At 40.6% G+C, this 18,943-nt stretch overlaps 1 protein-coding gene across 1 annotated transcript in view; it reads left to right on the top strand.

The window, feature by feature from the left end:
- The first annotated feature begins 332 nt into the window (after window positions 1-332).
- Window positions 333-18,943, top strand: part of LOC121963117 (1-phosphatidylinositol 4,5-bisphosphate phosphodiesterase gamma-1-like) — a 47,417-nt gene continuing 28,806 nt past the window's right edge. The window contains exons 1-3 of the mRNA XM_088077429.1: window positions 333-2,835; window positions 4,635-6,003; window positions 18,373-18,522. Coding sequence (XP_087933555.1) covers window positions 5,733-6,003; window positions 18,373-18,522 — 421 coding nt within the window. The 5' untranslated portion in view covers window positions 333-2,835; window positions 4,635-5,732. The remainder of the gene's footprint in view (window positions 2,836-4,634; window positions 6,004-18,372; window positions 18,523-18,943) is intronic.

Here is an 18,943-nt window from a genome sequence, read left to right as displayed (position 1 = left end):
TTTTTGAATTAATTTTGTTTTTCCTTTTTGTCAATTCCCTTTGAATTTTACAATACAATAAGAGAAAGTAACAGAAATTAAGTATATATACATTATATAGTCCTATATTCTGCCCCAAAAAATCTAAAATGCTATAACAAACATATTAGCTGTCTGTGAGATTTACTCCAAGAAAAAAAGGTAGCAGGTAGACGCTGAGTTACGGCGTGTACCCACCAAACGCGATGAAAAATGATCGCGCCTCAAGATTACATACAAAGTCAATGCAAAGACGCGATTTGACGCGTCATTTTGCCGGGCGACGCGATGGACGCGATTGCGCGGTGCTCGCGTCCAACGCTCGAGTTGAAATAATTGAACTTTTGCGGCATCGTCGCGTGAAGACGTGCCACGACAGCCTATCAGCGTTGAGATCGTCATCGACGTGCTGACGTATGGACGTCCTGGTGTTCCCTCGCAAAATCTAATCAGATGCATTAGATCAAAATCTAATGCAGCGATCGTGGTTATCTCAGGCATGGTCAACGAGAGAATGAAATGGCAGAAGAAATGTTGTTGTTTGGGCGGGCTCGACGCGCGGCGCGATTTTGTCGTGCGTCGAGTCCCATTTTGGGGTTTTTGTACGAGCGTCAAAACTGGAGCGTCCGGCGCGACGCGATTTCATTTGAGGCGCGATGAAATAATTTTCATCGCGTTTGGTGGGTACACAGGCGCGTTTGGTGGGTACACAGGGTTAGGATTTGTAAGTTAAGTAATGTCTGTGATTGCCTGGGTAAGAAAGGCCCATGTTTTGAATTATGGATTGTCTGAATAACACAAACTGCTTTTAATTTATAATTCAAACCCTCAAATCATGTATGTGAACCTGAAAAAAAAGAAATTGCAGATCAAATCTTAAATTAATTTATCAATATTAAGCACTGTATATATCCCAAAAATGCAATGTTTGTCTTCTGTCTTCATTCTTCTTCCTCCAACTCGTTGATAGCTGTGGCCAGAGGCATTATGTTTTTGGATGTCCATCCTTAATTACAGTGATATGTTCAATTCCAGTGAGTGCGAAATCTCAAGAATGTGTAGAGTGAACTTTGTAAAATTTGGCAAAAACGGTCAACAATGAGCTCATTAGATGTTAAAGGTCAAAGGTCACTGTGACTATGTGTTTGTCTCTTTGTCATGAATGTTTTATCTCAAGAAGGATTGAAGGGATATCTTTGCATTTGGAAGAGACATCCACTTGGACTCAAGAGTGAACAGAGAATTTGGAGGTTAAAGGTCTCTATGACATCACAAAACAGGTTTTTGACCAAAACTTTAGAATTACAGCCAAAAATGTATTGCAAAATTGCTCCCAAATGTGTAATTGGATAGAATAATGACTTGATTATGTTTTATATCCAAAAGGTTAAAGTTCAACCTCATTGTGATATAGTATTCTGCAAAAACACTTTACTGGCCATTACACAATGTCATAACATAAATGTATAGATCTTCTGTGTTGCCAGGTTGAAGATGTGTGTTTTAGATTTGTTTTTAGCATTGTGTCATGGCTACATATGAGTCTGGATGGACATGGATGTTTATTGTAAATGTAACTTGATTGGCTCAGACAGGCATACAACCACAAGGGGTTAATTCTAGTTCAGCTTCTAATTTTTTGCCCCCCAGTAGGTTGTAGTGCAGCTGTTGCTCTGCTACTTTGAGAAAATGGAATAGTTGCACTTCACATTCTGCAGTTGAATCCATATTAATACATATTATTTTTGACATTTTATTACATTTTAACCCATTGAAACCTCAGCAAACTGTTCTGATTTCTGTCAAAAACATAACATGACATGGCCCAAAAACTGGGCCTCTCTCTCCCCTTCTTTAAAACAAATGTTTAGGTGAAAATGTATCGCAGTTTGTAGGACATTTAATGCCAAGTTGGTCATTTCCTTTTTACCTGTTTTCAGAAGAAATCAAAGTAATATGCTCAGTTTTCAAAGGTTTAAACACTCGTAAAAGGCGTCTTAAAACAGCACAAGAAAACTGCTGTCCATCCAGGTTTCAAAGGGTTAAACCACTTCCAATACTACAACTATACTGTGTGATTTTCAGCCTATGTTTGTATCACAGTCACAGATTTAAAACTTGTCAAATTTGGAAACCTCCTTTGGTAGAGCACAACTGAAATTGTAATATATCAGTCTGCAAAAAAGTTGCACAAATAATTTGGGAGAAATGAAAACAAAATTCTGACTCATTGCAGCAGTCAGATTGTAATGCAAGCTGATAAAAATGCTCTTGTTTTTTTTTAATAGCCAGGATTTTGCCACTTAGCATCAAACAAACGTAGTCCATCAGAATATCTTTTAAAAGTGTCTACTATCACATGAAACTAAATGGTATTTTTGAACTGGTTCAATGCTATACCGTAACTGATTCAGTTTTCAACAGACTGTTCCAGGAGCTTTTCTTTATCTTTTAAAACTCTTTTACCAACTGTATTTTGAGTGTAGTTGTGTATTTACTTTAGTACTGTTTGTGTTTGACTTAGTTTGGACTTGAGATCTGGCTCAATGATTGACTGAAGAGTTACACACTCCTCTTGATCCTCTCTCCCCGCTCTGTCATGAAAACTCTTCTCTACAACACTCTCTCCACCCTCCCTTCCTCTCAGCTTTAGGACATGCAAAAAGAGTTTCCTTGAATTCTGATTGGCTGCCTGCTGACCAGTGGTAGTAGACGTGCAGATACTCCCAGCGCCACATATGGAGCTGATTAGACATGAAGAGGCTGTGATGTCATTCTCCATCGTCTCATCTCACTGAGGTGGACGACACACTGAAGGTGAATCTCACACAGTTCACACTCAGAGGCTGCAGCTGCTGATTTATAAGGAGACATACTTTAGAAGTAAAAGAAGAGATTAAAAATGTAAACATTATCAGTTACGAGAAAATGGCTTTGTCTCCCATATTTTACTTAAAAGTAAAATTACAAATGTATTGTCAGAAAAATATACTGATTAAAAAAAAAAACACTCATTATGGCCCTTTATAGTGTTCAATTACAGTGGTGGACTCAGTGGTGGTGTCTTACAGGGCAAAAAATAAATGGAAAGAGCACCAGCTGCATGCGGTGAGGCACCAGCATGTAGAAAAGCATATGGCATGGTGAAGATGAAGCTAATTTTAACTACTGAATATAGCTGATTAATGTTCTCCTCATTTGCAAAGAAACTATAGCTGTCTAAATAAATGTTGTGGGTTAAGAATGGCAATATTTAAAATTACAAAGGGGGAAATAATGATTATTTTCATGATACCTTTTGCTTCATCAGTTAGGATTTTTGATCATTGGATTGTTTTAGTCTAAAATATTTCTAAAAATGACAAAGAAAGATTTCCTTTGGAAGTACAGAGAGCTAAACTACCTCCTTGATTTGAACAACAGTACAAAACCCAATACATATCAAATTTACCATGGTGTAAAAGTGATCAGCTCTGGACTTTTTGCCTGATAAATGATTAAAACAACAATAAGTTAACTTGTTTGCTCATCAACTATTTAACTAATGGCTTCGGCACTACAATAGCTCCCTTTGAAATGTATTGGAGAATAAGTATCATATAGTTCAAAAATGCAAAAATTCAAGTAAAGTACAACACCACTTCAGTGAAATTGTATTAAAGCACAGTCTGATTAGTTTTATTGCGTCACTGCATCCCACAATTTAAGAATTCGTAATATATAAATAATCATGCCACAATGTGTGGGATTACTGAAGTCTAGACTTTTCTACACAAATTGATAAGGATAATCCATTATATTTGGAAGAGACTCACAAATTTGTCAACAGATTGATGTATTTATGGTATTTATTAGGCCTAAGTGTATTCTGGGATTATGGAGAGGTTTGAGCTTAACTTTCTATTTCTGAGGACACTGGTTTTGAGCTGTCATTGACCTTTCCATTTGTTTAAATTTTAAATTCCACAGTTAATATTGTTGTTATTATTATCATCATTATTTCAGTGTTAGAGTTTGTTATTGACTTTGGAAATTTTGTCAAAAAACAAACAAACCACTACTTTTACAACTACTAATAGCAATAATAATATTTTTTTTTTTAAAAAAAGGAAAAAAGGGTCTACACTCAACACTCTGGATTTTTTTGGCCCCCTAGCTGGGGTGTAGTACAGCTGTTGCCCCACCACTCTGAGGAAATTGAATATTTGCACTTCACATTCTATGGTTGAAATTCATATTAATTAAATGCTGGAAGATACACTCATCACCAGTATACAGTGCCTTAAGTCCTGAAAGGTTACATGTATTTTTGTGTGTGTGTGTGTGCAAAAGTGTTATTATTATTATTATTATCATTATTATATCATCACTGATGTTTTTGTTTTATTCCTATTTTTATTATTTTTTAAAAAATCATTATTATTATAAAAAAAGTATCCTCTTATATTCTTTAAAGTTAAACGAGCACAAACAAATACTAAATAAGGGGATAAAACTTGTCAAACTCAATCACTGTAGTTTGCCTGTTGAGTAAATCATTTGTTGTTGCAACTGATGACCGTCTGCCACGTTGTGACCTTTGCCCTTTGAACCCCACTTGACCTCTTGACCTGCAGAGCTTCAGGCATTCCCTCCACCGGAGCTGCAGATCTCCTGGAGACCCGCGGAGGTCGCTCTGCTCTCTGGCTCCTCTCCTTCTCTGGTTCTCGGCTCCGCTCGGCTCCCACTTTCCCTCCTCTCCCCTCCCCTCATCCTCCCTCAGATATACTACAGCACGGAGAGAGAAAAAATCTGATCAAGCTTTTCCGGTCTGCTAGCCCTAATTTCCTCTCAAGACCTCTGGCGTTGGCAGAGAGGGAGCGATCCTGGTGGAAGAGCAGCGAGGAGAAACCGTGTACCGCCACAACCCCGCACGCCTCTGTACGGTTGCTCCTGCGTAGGATAATGCATCATGTCCTCGGTGTGCTGAGCCCGGGAAGGAGCAGTGTGTGAGGGGGGAGCAGAATGGTTCGGCGGATCGGAGCGCGGCCGCTCCGTCCTCTGCCGTCCGCGCGTCTCTCCGTGTCCGTGAAGCCGCCACACAGCGCCCGCAGATGCCCGTCCAACTCCCCGCCGACCAGCTGCACTCAAGCCCGACTCGTCATTACATAAGTCGGCGTATTTGTCGCTGGCACTGAATTAATTTCCCCCCAAAGCAGGAGTGTGAGATATCGTATTTGCCGCCCCAGCAGCAGGATCAGCGAGCGGCAGTAGCAGGCGGCGACGCTTCGGCGGTGTCGGCGGCTCCCCGAGCCGGATTTAAAGCCGGTCTGAGCTGCCTTTGCTGTCGTGGACTGAAGGACCAGCAGGAGGACACATAAAGGGTGGAAACCTGAGCACAGCGGCGATGCGAGCTCACTCCGAGAGGATTTCACTGGTGTGCTGCCAGAAGCATCTGGAAAGGATAACACAGGGATACACTCCCCCTCCAGAGGAGCAGAGGGTAATTCACATCTCAGACATTTCACTGTTGCAGCTCTGTGGCTCTCAGCTAATGTGAAGTTGGTTCAATCACACTGGCACTTAAAACCTCCGCTGGCAAAATTTAGCCTCACAAGATTTCCTCTTGGCACCAGTGATTTTGGATAACTGGTGCATCCAATAAGTGATTAAAGGACAAGCATCCAGCACAGACCAGTAATCCTGCAAGGTTTCCTGGTAGCTATGCAGTGAAGATGTGTGCAGCCAGGTTCAGCGGCTGCCTCAATGGCTGTGCTGAGGACGCTGCCGGTGGAGCCGCGGGGGCTGCTGGTCTAGTCACAGCCTCCAGGATGCTGGACTGGACAGAGGCCGGTCCCCGCATCCTCCACAGCCTGGAGATGGGGACCGTTATGACCGTTTTCTACCAGAAGAAGTCCCAGAGGCCAGAGAGGAGAACGTTCCAGATAAGACAGGACATGCGGCAGATAGTGTGGAGCAGAAACCCGGACAAAATTGAAGGAGAAGGTGAGTGTTGTTATAAAAGTATAATGGGTCTTCTGGGTACCTATTCTGTCCTGTTCATACACAGAAGACAACTACAGTACATGACATCTGTGATGTCTCAGTCACATGCATCACATACACTTGTTTTCCTTCTTCACATCATTTACATTGTGTGCCGCTCACAGATTCTGTATCAGAAGATGCTGAAATGTCAGCTGAAGCTGAAGTATCAGAGAACATGCTGACAAGTACAGAACAGAACACCAGGGACAGTTTTTCTTCTGCGTGTGCAGCTTTTAAAGCGGTGGTTCCCAACCTTTTGGCTCTTGACCCTTTAAAATAAAGTCAAGGGCTGGTGTGACCAAAGAGAGATGTTCCCTCTCTCTCGTTTCATTTGAAGGAATTTTTGAATGCTGAACTACAAGTATTTCAGCATGAAAAAACAAAGTAGTATCTGGTGACCTCAGGTTGAGAACCACTTAATCCAAGTGTCAGTTAACCAAATTTACTAAAAGACATGCTTTTGCACTTCCAACTAGAGGTGTCTTTCTATACAGGTTTTGTCTCTCTCTGCTGAGATTTTAGGTTTTTGTTCCCTGAAACTTCCGAGTGCTTCCCAGGTTAATGGAAGTGAATAGAAGTTTGGTTTGTATTATTTTAGATTAAAAATGGAACCTCAAAGTTCATAGCATCATCTTTTTGTAGAAAGTGTTCTGGTGTCTTTAAGACATCCACAGACCTCAATCTTAAATCGGGACTATTTATTCATTAGGGAATAGATTTTGTCAAAACTTTTCACATTTGCGCCTTTTCCCTCAGCATGGAGCCAGTTCTGTTCCGGTTCCTGCACCTGATTTTGAATGGTTCTTAGCATTCTGACCAAAAATAAATTGGTTCAGAAACTGAAAAGTTGGTCCTCAGCTGGAACCAGCAAATAATAGGTTTTCCTTGACCTGAACTTTGACACTTGATGACATCAGTGAGCATGTCAAAATTGACAGGTTGGAAAGAGAGGATGTAGAAGTCCTGTGAGAAACTGTTGGGGAAAAAGAAGATCTTACAGTGGTGTCAGTAACAGCTGGTTCATGCTTTTTTGGAGGGTTAAAACAAATATCTGTAACAGCAAAGCATACCTTTGTTGGTAATCAATGTAATCCAAGATTTTTCCTCCAGTGTTTACTGTTGTTGTGCATTGTGTAACACCCTCTGTTGATAACACATTCGTAATTACAAGGGTTCTGCGCTCAACTGTTGGAAACACAGGCTGGTTTGCTACATAGCGCCAAGGTTCCAAGAATACTGAATGTAACCGGTTCAAGAGCCAGAGCTGATTTGGTGGACATTTCAGATGATTATGTCTCAAAATATCAACGCATAAATTAAAAGTTGCCTTCATTGCTAGACAGCATTTGGGGTCTGTGAAAAAAAAACAAAGTCTTTTGGTGAACCGACCCTCTAAAACATAAAAGCGCATGACTGCATTTCAAACCTCAGTACTCTTGTTAAGTGTCAAAAAGTCTTGATTTAAAACTATTTTGTCAAAATGCTATTTCCAATGTCATGAGTTAACTTTTAGTATTAAAAAAGGGGAATTTTCTGGTATAAAAACTCAGGTGTCATTTTTTTTTTTAAGCTTTTTAGTTTGCCATCTATCTCTTATCCTGGCGATTTCAACCCTGATTTCAACATTGGATAACAATTTTTAACTGACCGGAATTGCTACAAAGTTTGGGTGTGCTTCCCACTGCTGCTGTGAGTGGATGCTGATGAAGATGGTGCTGGTGTTGGCTGTGCTGCAGCAGCTGACAGTTTTTTTAAACGCGAAGACAGTAGAAGGTATGCATTTAGGTTTAATGTGATGCACAGTGTTGTTGTGCTTGGCCAAGGAGGTTGTGTTCTTCTTGGCTCGGTCTAATACCTTTTGGCTGGCAATCCGAGTGTATTTAAAAACTTTATTGGACATTCAGTGTATGCAGACCAGTGATTGGACTTAAATGATGTGACTCGACTCAGCTGTAATGTTATCTTATAGAACCCACGGAACTCGATAGCAGCATTGATAATCTCAAACGTGATAGATTTCTGGCTTTTGAAAAAAGCAGAACCGGGTCCTCAATTGAACGCGTTTTTGCCCCCCCTGCACATCCATCTTGACCCCAGCTTGCTGCTGAGGTGCTGTCATGGCCGCCTCAGCGGACAGACGCATCACGACCCTGTGACCCCTGCTTCCTCCATGTCGGCCTACCAGTAACTCTGCAGACAGAGTAGCATGCTGCTGCCACATGGACCCTGAGTCCAACCCCGAGCTTCCTGTCCGTCTGCCTGACACGCCGCCTGACTGACTGACTGCCGGTGGGCTGAGGCGGCAGTGGCAGCCTGCTGGAGTGGAGTCAAGTGGCAGTGGTAAACTTAAAGCGGCAGGTTGTTGTGAATCGGCCTGTCGGAGCACCGCTCTGCCTGTCTGGGTGTGGAGGCTATTGTCTGCGCCCTGGATTTTGTGGCCTGGGGGAGGATTTGTTACAGTGTCTGTTAGCACCGAGGAAACTTATGGCATTCACAACTGGCATGATAGAGTTTCCTTCTGTCTGCCATGTGTTATTCTAACTCTCAGACTTTGTAGTAGCAGCCTGTAAAAAAAAAAAAGAAAGGAAAAAGACTACTCCTCTGTGAGATAGGAATATGTTTACTGCTGTCAGGTTTGTTTTTCCATCATCGCCATGATAAAGGTGATTCTTTTTGCGATGAAAACAGAGCAAAACCACCTTTATAGTTGGACAACATCTGCAGAGAAAACAAACAAATACAGAAAACGCTGCAAGTTGCACTAAACAACTGAGCTGAAAGACGAAGTTTCCAGGGGACACTAAAAACTGATGAACACACCCTAACACATGAGTTGTTGCCAGTTAGAAGCTGAACTATACTGTTATACAGACATAACCCTTACCTTATGCAAAGTCATAAACTGTGCATAATTCATCTGTTTATTAAAATCTGGATGCTAGTAATCAGTTGAAAATCAAGCACCTATGCAAAAAATATCTGCAGTCCATAAATTAATCAGAATTATTAGCCCAAAGTAAACTTAATTTTTTAACCTTGCAGGTAGTCAAAAATTGTAGAAGCAACTCATGTGTCCAGGTGAGTTTTTCAGTTCCTGTCATCTGAGAATCTATTTGAGTTTCAGTTCTTCTGTGTGACTTTTAGCGTTTCTGTATTTTAAGAGTGTTTTTGTATTTGCAGCATGTTTCTTTATTTTGCTGTGTGTTCTTATGTGCAGCGTGTTTTTTTTTATTTTCAGAGTGTTTTAGTATTTGCATTTCTTTTTTTTAGTGCAATATATTTTTGTATTTGAGACGTGTTTTAGTTTTTGCATTATGTACCTGTATTTGCAGTGTGTGTACTTATTTGAAGCGTGTTTTTGTAGTTTAAGCATGTTAATAATTTTGCAGGGTGTTCCTGAATGTGCAGTGCGCATTTGTATTCAAAGTGCGTTTTTTTGTATTTTCTACACATTTTAGTATTCGCAGCATTTGCAGTATGCAGTGCATTTTTGTATTTGAGGATGTTTTTTCCCCCCTATGAACCTGAATTTGCATCGTGTTTACTTATGTGGAGGGTGCTTTTGTATTTGCAGTGTGTTTTTTTATTGTTAGTGTGCGTTTCTGTTTGCAGCATGTTTATTTTTGCAGCATGTTCTTATATGTGCAGCATGCATGTGTATTTGCAGGGTGTTTTTGTATTTTAAAAGCACTTTAGTATTTGCAGCATATTTCTTTATTTGCAGTGTATTTCTGTTGCAGTGCAATTTTGTAGTTGCAGTCCTTTTTTTGTATTTATGAGCAATTTTGTATTTGCAGTGCATACCTGGAGCATTCTTTTGTATTTGCAGTGCGTTTTTGTATTTAAAAAGCATTTTTGTATTTGCAGCGCTTACTAGTTTTTACAGCATATGTTTTTATTTGCGACATGTTTCCGTATTTGCGGCGTATTTAGTATTTGCTGCATGCCTTTTTTATTGCAGTACATGTCTGTTGCAGAGCATTTTTGTATTTGCAGTGCGTTTTTGCATTTAAAAGCATGTCTGTATTTGCAGTGCATATCTGTTTTTGCTGCATGTTTTTATTTGTGTAATGTTTCTCTATTTGTTTTTTCTATTTGCGGCATGCTCTTTTTATATTCACTGCGTTTCCAGTGCGTTTCTGAATATGATGTCAGATTAAGGAAGATATTTTCTTCTTTTTCTGGTGTTTTATCTATTTGCATATGTGTTACAGTGTGCTGTGCTCTCAGGGCCACTGCAGTTTTCTTTTCTTTTCCACCTCCTGTAACCCCATCCCCCCCGTCACTCTTTGAAAGCTCAGAGATTAATGGCAGCTGCACACATGTAGGTGTTGTTTCTGTTCAGGGAGCCTTGTCAATTATTTATCCATAATCATAAACCACATAAATGGCGCCTTCGCTAATCCAGGGGACACCAACTACATGTTTGAGCTTGCATGAAATCACAGTGAAAACCTGCACTGCTCAATCAGACCAAATCTCCACCATCCCAAAACGGTGAAAACACTGCTTTCACACACACACATAGACATTTTCATAACCCACAAACGGCCCTTTACGAACGTCCTCCCTCTGGACAAACCTCCAGTACATTCCAGGAACTCAGTGGGTCTCTCCTTCACTTTATCTCCCACAGCTCTATCTCTCAGCTACCCACTTTTCCTCCCTCCTCCTCCTCCTCTCTATTTTCCTCCTCCAGCTGTCCTCTCCCAGTTTCCTTCCCCCACACTTCCACCTAAACACCCGTCTCATTTTCAAGACCATTTCACTTTCTCTGTTTTCCTTCACTTTCATTCTGATTTTAAGGTCATTCATTTGATTCTTTTGCTCTCAGAAATCTCACTTGTACTTCACTTTGTCTCCTCTCACCTCCCCCTTCTCTCCTGCTTTTCCTTCCTTTGTTTTTGTTGCCTCCTATTTTTTTTTCCTACTGTTTTCTTTAAAATAAAGTTTCTCCCTCAGCTTTGCTGTTTTTCTTTGAGATGAGCGCCTTGGCAAACAGTGGAGGTATTAAATCCTGAGGCACAGGAAGTGTGGGGTTATCAGGGAGTGTCCCGCTTCCTGTCTCAGATTGAAAGACTGGCTGGTTGCAAGAAAACAAAAGGTCCAGCATCTTCTGCAGGAAGCAGAGACATGGACCACTAATGAGGCGCTAGTGTGGTGGTTTGCAAGATGGAATAATTTAAAGCGTGATTAAGACTGCATCAGTGTTTGCAACTTTTAGCAACTGCAGTTCATAAAAAAGGCAGCTTTGTATCAAAACAATGTGGGTAGCATGTGTAGGTGAACTGTTTTAAACCAGTGCCTTGATACTGCTTCCTGCTCAGTGAAAATGAGTCCAAAAAATATGGAAAGGGGAGAAGCAGGAGCTTTTATTGGTCTGATGCAGCACAGTGCATTCTGGTAGTTGTAGGTTTTCTACCTCTTGAGCAAAAATGTCCCTTTTCTCTGTTTTCTCTGGTCATGCAGCATTAACTTAAAAGGTGTTTTTGTCTTTCTTCTGCGTAGATAGTCTAGTTGTATTAAAAGGCCATCCCTCCAGCAGTAAACTACTTCTTAAAAGACTCAAATGCATAAACTTCCCTTGGATTCAATCTTCTTTTGCTCAAATATGCAGCCATTCTTGAATTGACACTAATCCGGTTAGGACTGTCCCTTATTCAAAACCTCAAGTTCTGATGTAGGAAGTTTACAGAAAATTTCATGATTTCATCTGTTGTGTAAAGAGGCTGCAAATTTTGAACTGACAAACCTGTTGCTCAAGTGTCCGAAGACGTCTCCTCCCTGTTAGCTGTGTGGTGTGGAGTAAAGTCTGTGTTGTTAGCATGATCTGACACAGCAGCAGTGGCTAACCTCCAACACCGAGCCATTAAATAATTCTGAAAACTCACACCGAAACTGCTTAAATCTGTGGTCAAACTGACTGACTGACTGACTGACTGACTGACTGTGGTTAGTAATCATTACCCTTGAGGTGCCAACAGTTAGCCCTGTCACTGTGAATGGTCCTAGTCTGGATGGACTTTCACAGTTGTCCCTGGCACGGCGCTCACACTCTTGCAGCAGCAGCTACAACCCATACACACTATATTGTGCTGAAGTCGAACGTGGTGTATTTGACAGATTCAGCAGTGCAACGTGACGAGAAAAAAGATTTGAAGTTTTGGCTATACTTTACGCCACTCCTTTTGCAATATGGTTGTCATATCTATTGACAAAGTGCTCTATTGGTATCACTTTAAGGGTTCTGACATTGGTACTGGTATCATAATATTTATATGATACCCAGCCCAACTTCTCATATTCAAACAAAAATTTGAATTTTGAATAAAAAGTGACAGCCCCAATCCCAGTGTAGAATCAGTTAGTTGTTGATACTCTTGTTGATGCTAATCCGCCTCTGTGCTGACCCCTTTCTATTTATCTGCAACTTCATTTCACTACTTTTCGATCAGCATCTCCTTCTGTCCATTCATTTTATGACCTGCACAGCAGCTTATTTTTCATTCTCCCATCATTTGCTTCGCTGCCATTTATAATCTCCAAGTAGACCTCTGCCATCTGGAAGGGAGTGATGTCACCAGCTGTACCAGGAACAGTTTGTTTCACTGGAAATGCACTGCAATTATCCTCGGCTGGTGGTTTCAGGTCAGCAGTGCACACAGCTCGTGGTGTGTTCAGGGAACTTTCATTCAGTCCAAGCACTGAGAACTGACTGAGAAAAGAAAATTTAGTTACCGTCACAGAACAGAGTGATAACAGTATGTTTTCTTTCTAGGATTCTGTGCATAGTGTGTGATTCTCTGATGTGTCTCCAGTTGGCTCAGTGTGTTGACACCCCTCACCTCTTCCTCCTGTTACATTCATCAAAGTTTACATCAAACCGTCTCTTTAGTGTGTGTGTGCGTGTGTGTGTGTGTGTGTGTGTGTGTGCGTGTGTGTGTGTGTGTGGCTTTATCACAGCCATGTTTACAGCCTGGACCAGGATTAAAGGCCACAGTGGGAGGAATCATGCGTTGTGTGTGTGTGTGTGTGTGTGTGTGTGTGTGTGTGTGTGTGTGTGTGTGTGTGTGTGTGTACCTATTGGTGAGTGTTGTGGAATAAGATGGGCTGGGTGTGTGTCCAATGTCCAAACTAAATGGCAGGAAGTAATAAAGGGAAAGACCAAAGAAAAACAAATAGCAGGTTCTGGGGTATTTTTAATATCAGTTTGGGAGAAAAATGACTCGACTTAGACAGTGAAGCACTTTTTACTTGGATACATTACTGGTGTAGACGTGATACCTGAGTTTCAGTACCAATACTCAAACTTTTTTATGATTTTCTTTAAAGTCTTTAATTCAACACAACCTCTCAAATACCTAATAGCTCAACGAAAAACAGCCATGAAAGAACTATAGTCTAAAACTACCAAAATCATTGAGCTGTAAGGTTCCATTGAAAACAGCAGCTTTTGAGAAATATGTGTTATTTCCGACACCACATCTGCAGTTGTTATTGTTAATAAGTTGGATGGAGTTTGGAACAGGTGTTGTGCCGCTTTTTTCCCAGATGCTCATTGGTCAAATGGTCAGCTAGAGGGGTCTTTCTGATGAGTAAGAGTCAGAGAGAGTAAGAATAAGGCTGGTACAGACATAGAAACATAGATACTGTGTTCCAGGTTTGCACATTAGACCTCTGATGTATGTGATACATCATGTGTGTAGATTATTACACACGTGTGTAATGTCTCTGAAATGTAGTGGAAGTATGAAGTTAGATGAAGTTGCATGAAATTTAGAGTAGCAGACAATGCAAGTACTCAAGTAGAGTGCCAGTACCTCAGACTTGTACTAAAGTACTGGACTTGCATAAATGTACTTTGTTACCCCGCATCAGTGGATGTTGCTTGTTCATAAGTCAGAGCCTGCATGTCCCAGTGTTGTGGCTATTCACAAGATGACTGTTTTGTCATGGAGCTGATTAGATTGCGTCCAGTAGCTGAATGTAATTCAAACAAGTAACCATTATCATGTTCACTTTCTGATGTTTATAACAAAACAAATTTCATGCTGTTAACTAGTAGATCTTAACTAGTTAACTAGTGGATCTTAACTCCCCCAATATGGCGCCCACACAGACGGATCGCAGCAAGCTTAGAGCTGCGGCCAATGAGGTATCTACGTTTCTATATCTATGCATCCAAAGACCAAAACCAACAATGTCATAGCCCATTTCTCAGTGCTCTGACTTCCTGCCAATGGCTTTCAGCCCTGAACCAGCAACCACTACACATAAGTGAAATGAACACAGGTGATTATTTGCTGTTATTACCTGATCGCTGCCTTTTTAGAAAGTCCGGATCTCACTTTTGTGCTGTTATTGGCTGGCTGGGGGCTGCACACCACTGCCCAGAGGTTTCAGGCCAAAAACTACCTGATACAGCATAATAAGGGGAAAATAAGAAAAATCAGGCAGAGGGCAGAGTCTTTGCAGAGAAATCATGCCACACACTCCCAGTGGATCATAAGTGATGCCTGAGAAGGATTCATTTTGTTTGCAGTTTGTTTGGAAACAAACAAAAATCAAGTTATTTTAGTTCTTCCTTATAAATATGTCCTAACATGCTCTGTGCGTCAGCGAACAGGCTAATAATGTGTTGTTTGCTTGGAAAACTGTTCCCCCTGACATTGTTTGGTAAAGCTGCGTGCACCTCAAAGCTTTAAAGCCCTCATCCATCCTAAGGCTCGATTAGGGCTCTGTGCGCTTCCTAAATGTTGTTGTCACTTGTAGTTTATTTCACAAGAGTATTCTTCGCTGTGTGTTAGGAAGAGGTATGAGTCTACATTGTGTTTTATGGAAAATCTTGCATGTTATGCATTCAAAAATGGCGATCTATAGTTTTGCTTCTAAAAATAAGGTTCCATAATCTTCTAAAACAGCTTCTCACTGTAGTTTTTTTTATCAAACAAACGAAAGGAAATAGTGCCTTGTTAAGGACTATTTTCAGTGGAAGATTATTCCATATTTGGTGCTGTAGTGTGTATTTGTGGCAGCAGGACGGTGTGTGCGGGACTGACTCAAAATAAATAAATGTGTGTATTCATAGTGATGAATGAAGACGTTACAAAGTGCAACAGTGAGGCTCACTGATGCATGTCTCATGGTTTTTTGATTTGGTACAAACAGAATAATTGTTTGTAGTAAATCATTGTTAGTTTTGCTTTTTTTAAGTCATGAAGTGTTGACAATAAGAATATCTTTTAATGTTTCAGGCAGTGACGCTGCGTTCATGTGATGTTGAATGATCGGAATAACAACTTTCCCAATGAATGGCCTCTCGTGTCAACCCGGCAACTCTGAGATGATTTTTTAACATGCGTCGCTGACTTGACATCATAAATGCATAAACATGGGGGCAAAAGTCAATTTTTGGTCAGCGGTAAGAAACTTTATTATTAATTTGCGTATTAAATATCAATTTTTGATCACATGTGTAATATGGAATTAATGTTAACTGCTGTCCATGTTTACAACATTATGTTTTTCAACATAAACCCTAAAGACAAGTCAGGTAAAGCTGTTTTCAAGCTATATTTTAGTGGTTTAAAATACGAGTCTTTGAAATCATGGTTCACCTTATCCGTTTCCTTTGCTCTTCATTGTCATAAATAAACTGGAAACAGCCATCAACCTGTTGTTTAAGCGCTCTTAGCATTGAAATGCAACCCATCTTCTTTGTAGCTTCCTCATTGTTACCGCTTTACAACCTCAAAGTACGTGAACACAACAAAGTCAGAAAACTGACATCACATGAACGCAGCATTATTGTATTGGAATATTTTGGGTTTGTTGCAGAATTTTCCTTTAAAATCTTTAAAAAAGCAGGTCATCTGTGGGTAAGAACTTCGATTCAGTTACGTGTTCTTTGCTGCGCTCAGCTCTGAATCCCCCCTCCTGATGAATTATGGACACATTTCCATCTGAAGATAAAGGACTTCTCTCTTAATCTCATGCCAAACGTGCTCCCTGTCATCTCCACATGCAGGAGGCTCAGATAGGAACCAGATTTTCTCCTCTCGGCCGTTTGATTCAGGATTATATACGACATGCTGAGGACTGCTCGCTTTGGCCCGATAAAGACCAGCAACAGACTCTGATTATCGTGTCCTCTGTGTCCCCTGTTGTCAACCTGTTGAGTAGATCACTTTGTCTAAGTGGGAAGTTTTGATATCAAAAGTCTCTGTCCTCTCTTCTTTACCCTTTTTTTATTTTGCTGAAGGAAAATAGCATCCAGGCTTACAAGAGTGATATTCAGTTCCATTGTATGTGTGTGTGTGTGTGTGTGTGTGTGTGTGTGTGTGTGTGCGCGCGCACGTGTGAACGTGTGCGTGCGTGTGTGCTATAGTAGGCCTGTGTTTGGTGTGTCAGTGCCAGAGCATCTATGAGTGTACGTTTATGTGTGTTTGCACAAGACATCTGCTATGTCAATAAGCCGGGGTTTTCTTAGTGGGTGTGTCGACTGCTGCAAGTGTCAAACTGGAGTCCAGAGTTTACATCAGACTCTGTGGTCTCTTGCCTCACTCGGCCACTCTGTTAACCCTTAGTTCTCAGTTATGTATGCTCATTAAATGTAGAAATAAGTGGACAGACTCAGCCACAAACGCAAATCATGACCTTTAAATGTTTTTTACAGTAAGAGGCTAATTACCAAAAGAAAATCTGGATTTCTGCTGTAATTCTGCAAATAAAAAAACCTAATCAGACAAACCCCTTAGAAACTCCCTTAGAAGATGCCTTCATTATTCCATAATCGTGTTGTGTGTAATACACTTTCAACCAGCCTTGTATCATTTCAAAAACTCAATATCTCAAGAACACCATGAGTTGAATTTGTTCAAATTTTACACAAACATTTACTTGTGCACATTGATAAACTGATACAATGGTTATTGGTCAAAGATCAAGGTTATTGCTGTGACGCTGTCTGTCTCAGTCTTGTAAACCCAATATCTTCAGAAAACCTTGAGGGGATTTTTGTTTTTCCTCCCAAATTTGGCACAAATGTTCACTTGAACTCAAGGAAAAAGTGATTAAACTTTGGTGGTCAGAGACCTTGTCAGTCTCAGTCTTGTGAACGCTATATCTATAACACCTTGAGGAAATTTCTTTAAATATGGCACAAACATGCGAGTAGACTCACGGATGAGCTGATCTTTTGTGGTCAAAGGTCAAAGTCAGAGTGACTATGCATTCTTGTGAATGCCATATCTCAAGAAAACCTTGAGAGAATTCCTTCAGATTTGACACAAACATTCACTTGAACTCAGCAATGAGCTGATTAGAATTTGGTGGTCAAAGGTCAAGGTCACACTGGCCTCGCATTAGTCTCATTCTTTTAATTGCGATAACTCGAGAACATCTTAAGGGAATTTCCTCACATTTCGCACAAATGTTTGAGTGGACTCAAGTATGAACTAAGTAGATTTTGGTGGTCAAAGGTCAAGGTTATGGTGACCTTGCATTCGTCTCATTCTCTTGAAAGCCATATTTCAAGAACAGGTTGAAAGTATTTCTTCAAATTTGACACAAACATTCATTAGTATACAGTGATGAGCTGATTAGAATTTCAGTTTTTTAATTCTTTTTATGAGGTTGATTCTTTAAGAAAATGTGATTTGCATGTAGAGTTCTGTCACACAAACAATTATTGTATCTCTCAGATCCATTTTAAATTTAGTTTGACAAAATTTGCAAATATATCACAAATGCAGAATTAGCAGACGTGACTGCAGAGCTTCAGGCACAACTACAGCTGAATTAAAAACTGGTGCCATGTGTTAGTGAAGGTGATGATGGTAAACAAATGACAAACCCAGTCAATCACTCAAACTTTAAATGAATAAATAAAAATGTGTCAGTCATCTTATAATGTATACAGTCTATTCACAGCCCCCCCCCAAATTTAAAGTCTCCATCCTCTGAGTTCAAGAGACGTCTGAGCTTTAGACGTCTGAGTTACTTTCAGGGATTTAATGTATGTGAAGGGAAAGTTACAAAAAGTGGCTTTTTGTTTGGCTCCTGTCGCTAAAAAACCTCTGCAGACTTTCGGAGCATCCTGCCACCGACAGCTGAAATGTTTGTGTGTCTGTTTTTGGCTCTGTGGTGGACACACACACACACACACACACACACACACACACACACAACAGTACATTTGTTGAGTTCTCGGGCAGCAGAATTCTGTGCATTTGGCAGGGAAATGAACAACGTGCCAAACTGTGATTTATGGTTGTGCATATTTGTGTTCATGCAATACTATCCTTCCTTCCTTCCTTCCTCCTCCAGTCGACATACGAGAGATCCGGGAGCTGCGGTTGGGGAAGGGCTCCCGTGATTTTGAGCGCTACCCGGAGGAGGCCCGGAAACTGGACTCCGCCCACTGCTTCATCGTGCTCTACGGCCTGGAGTTTCGCCTGCGGACTCTCAGTGTCGCTGGTTAGTGTGTGTGTGTGTGTGTGTGTGTGTGTGTGTGTGTGTGTGTGTGTGTGTGTGTGTGTGTGTGTGTGTGTGTGTGTGTGTGTGTGTGTGTGTGTGTGTGTGTGAGAGAGAGAGAGTACTGTTGATTTAGTACCTTATCTGCTAATGTGGTGATTTTAAATCTGTTGACATTTTGTCCTCTTATCACTCTCATAATATATTTCCATTAAACACAGAGTTTTATGTAATTTGAAGCATCTTTTAAATTACAATGAGCACCAACAAAGTAAGAACACTTCCTGGATACGAGCAAAAATAAGAAAAAATTTATTTGTATATAATTTCTTGCGTGAGGCCTAATAATTTGAATCTCCGACTTTCTAGAGGCAGTCCTATCCGAGAGTTTTACATTCCCATAAAAACACCCACAGAAAAAAAA

The sequence above is a fragment of the Plectropomus leopardus genome, chromosome 5 (assembly GCF_026936395.1).
Source record: "Plectropomus leopardus strain MGB_pleo_1.0 chromosome 5, ASM2693639v1, whole genome shotgun sequence".
NCBI classification, from domain to species: Eukaryota; Metazoa; Chordata; class Actinopteri; order Perciformes; family Serranidae; genus Plectropomus; species Plectropomus leopardus.
The sequence above is the reverse complement of the archived record's forward strand: the minus strand, read 5'-3'. Positions and strand labels throughout refer to the sequence as shown.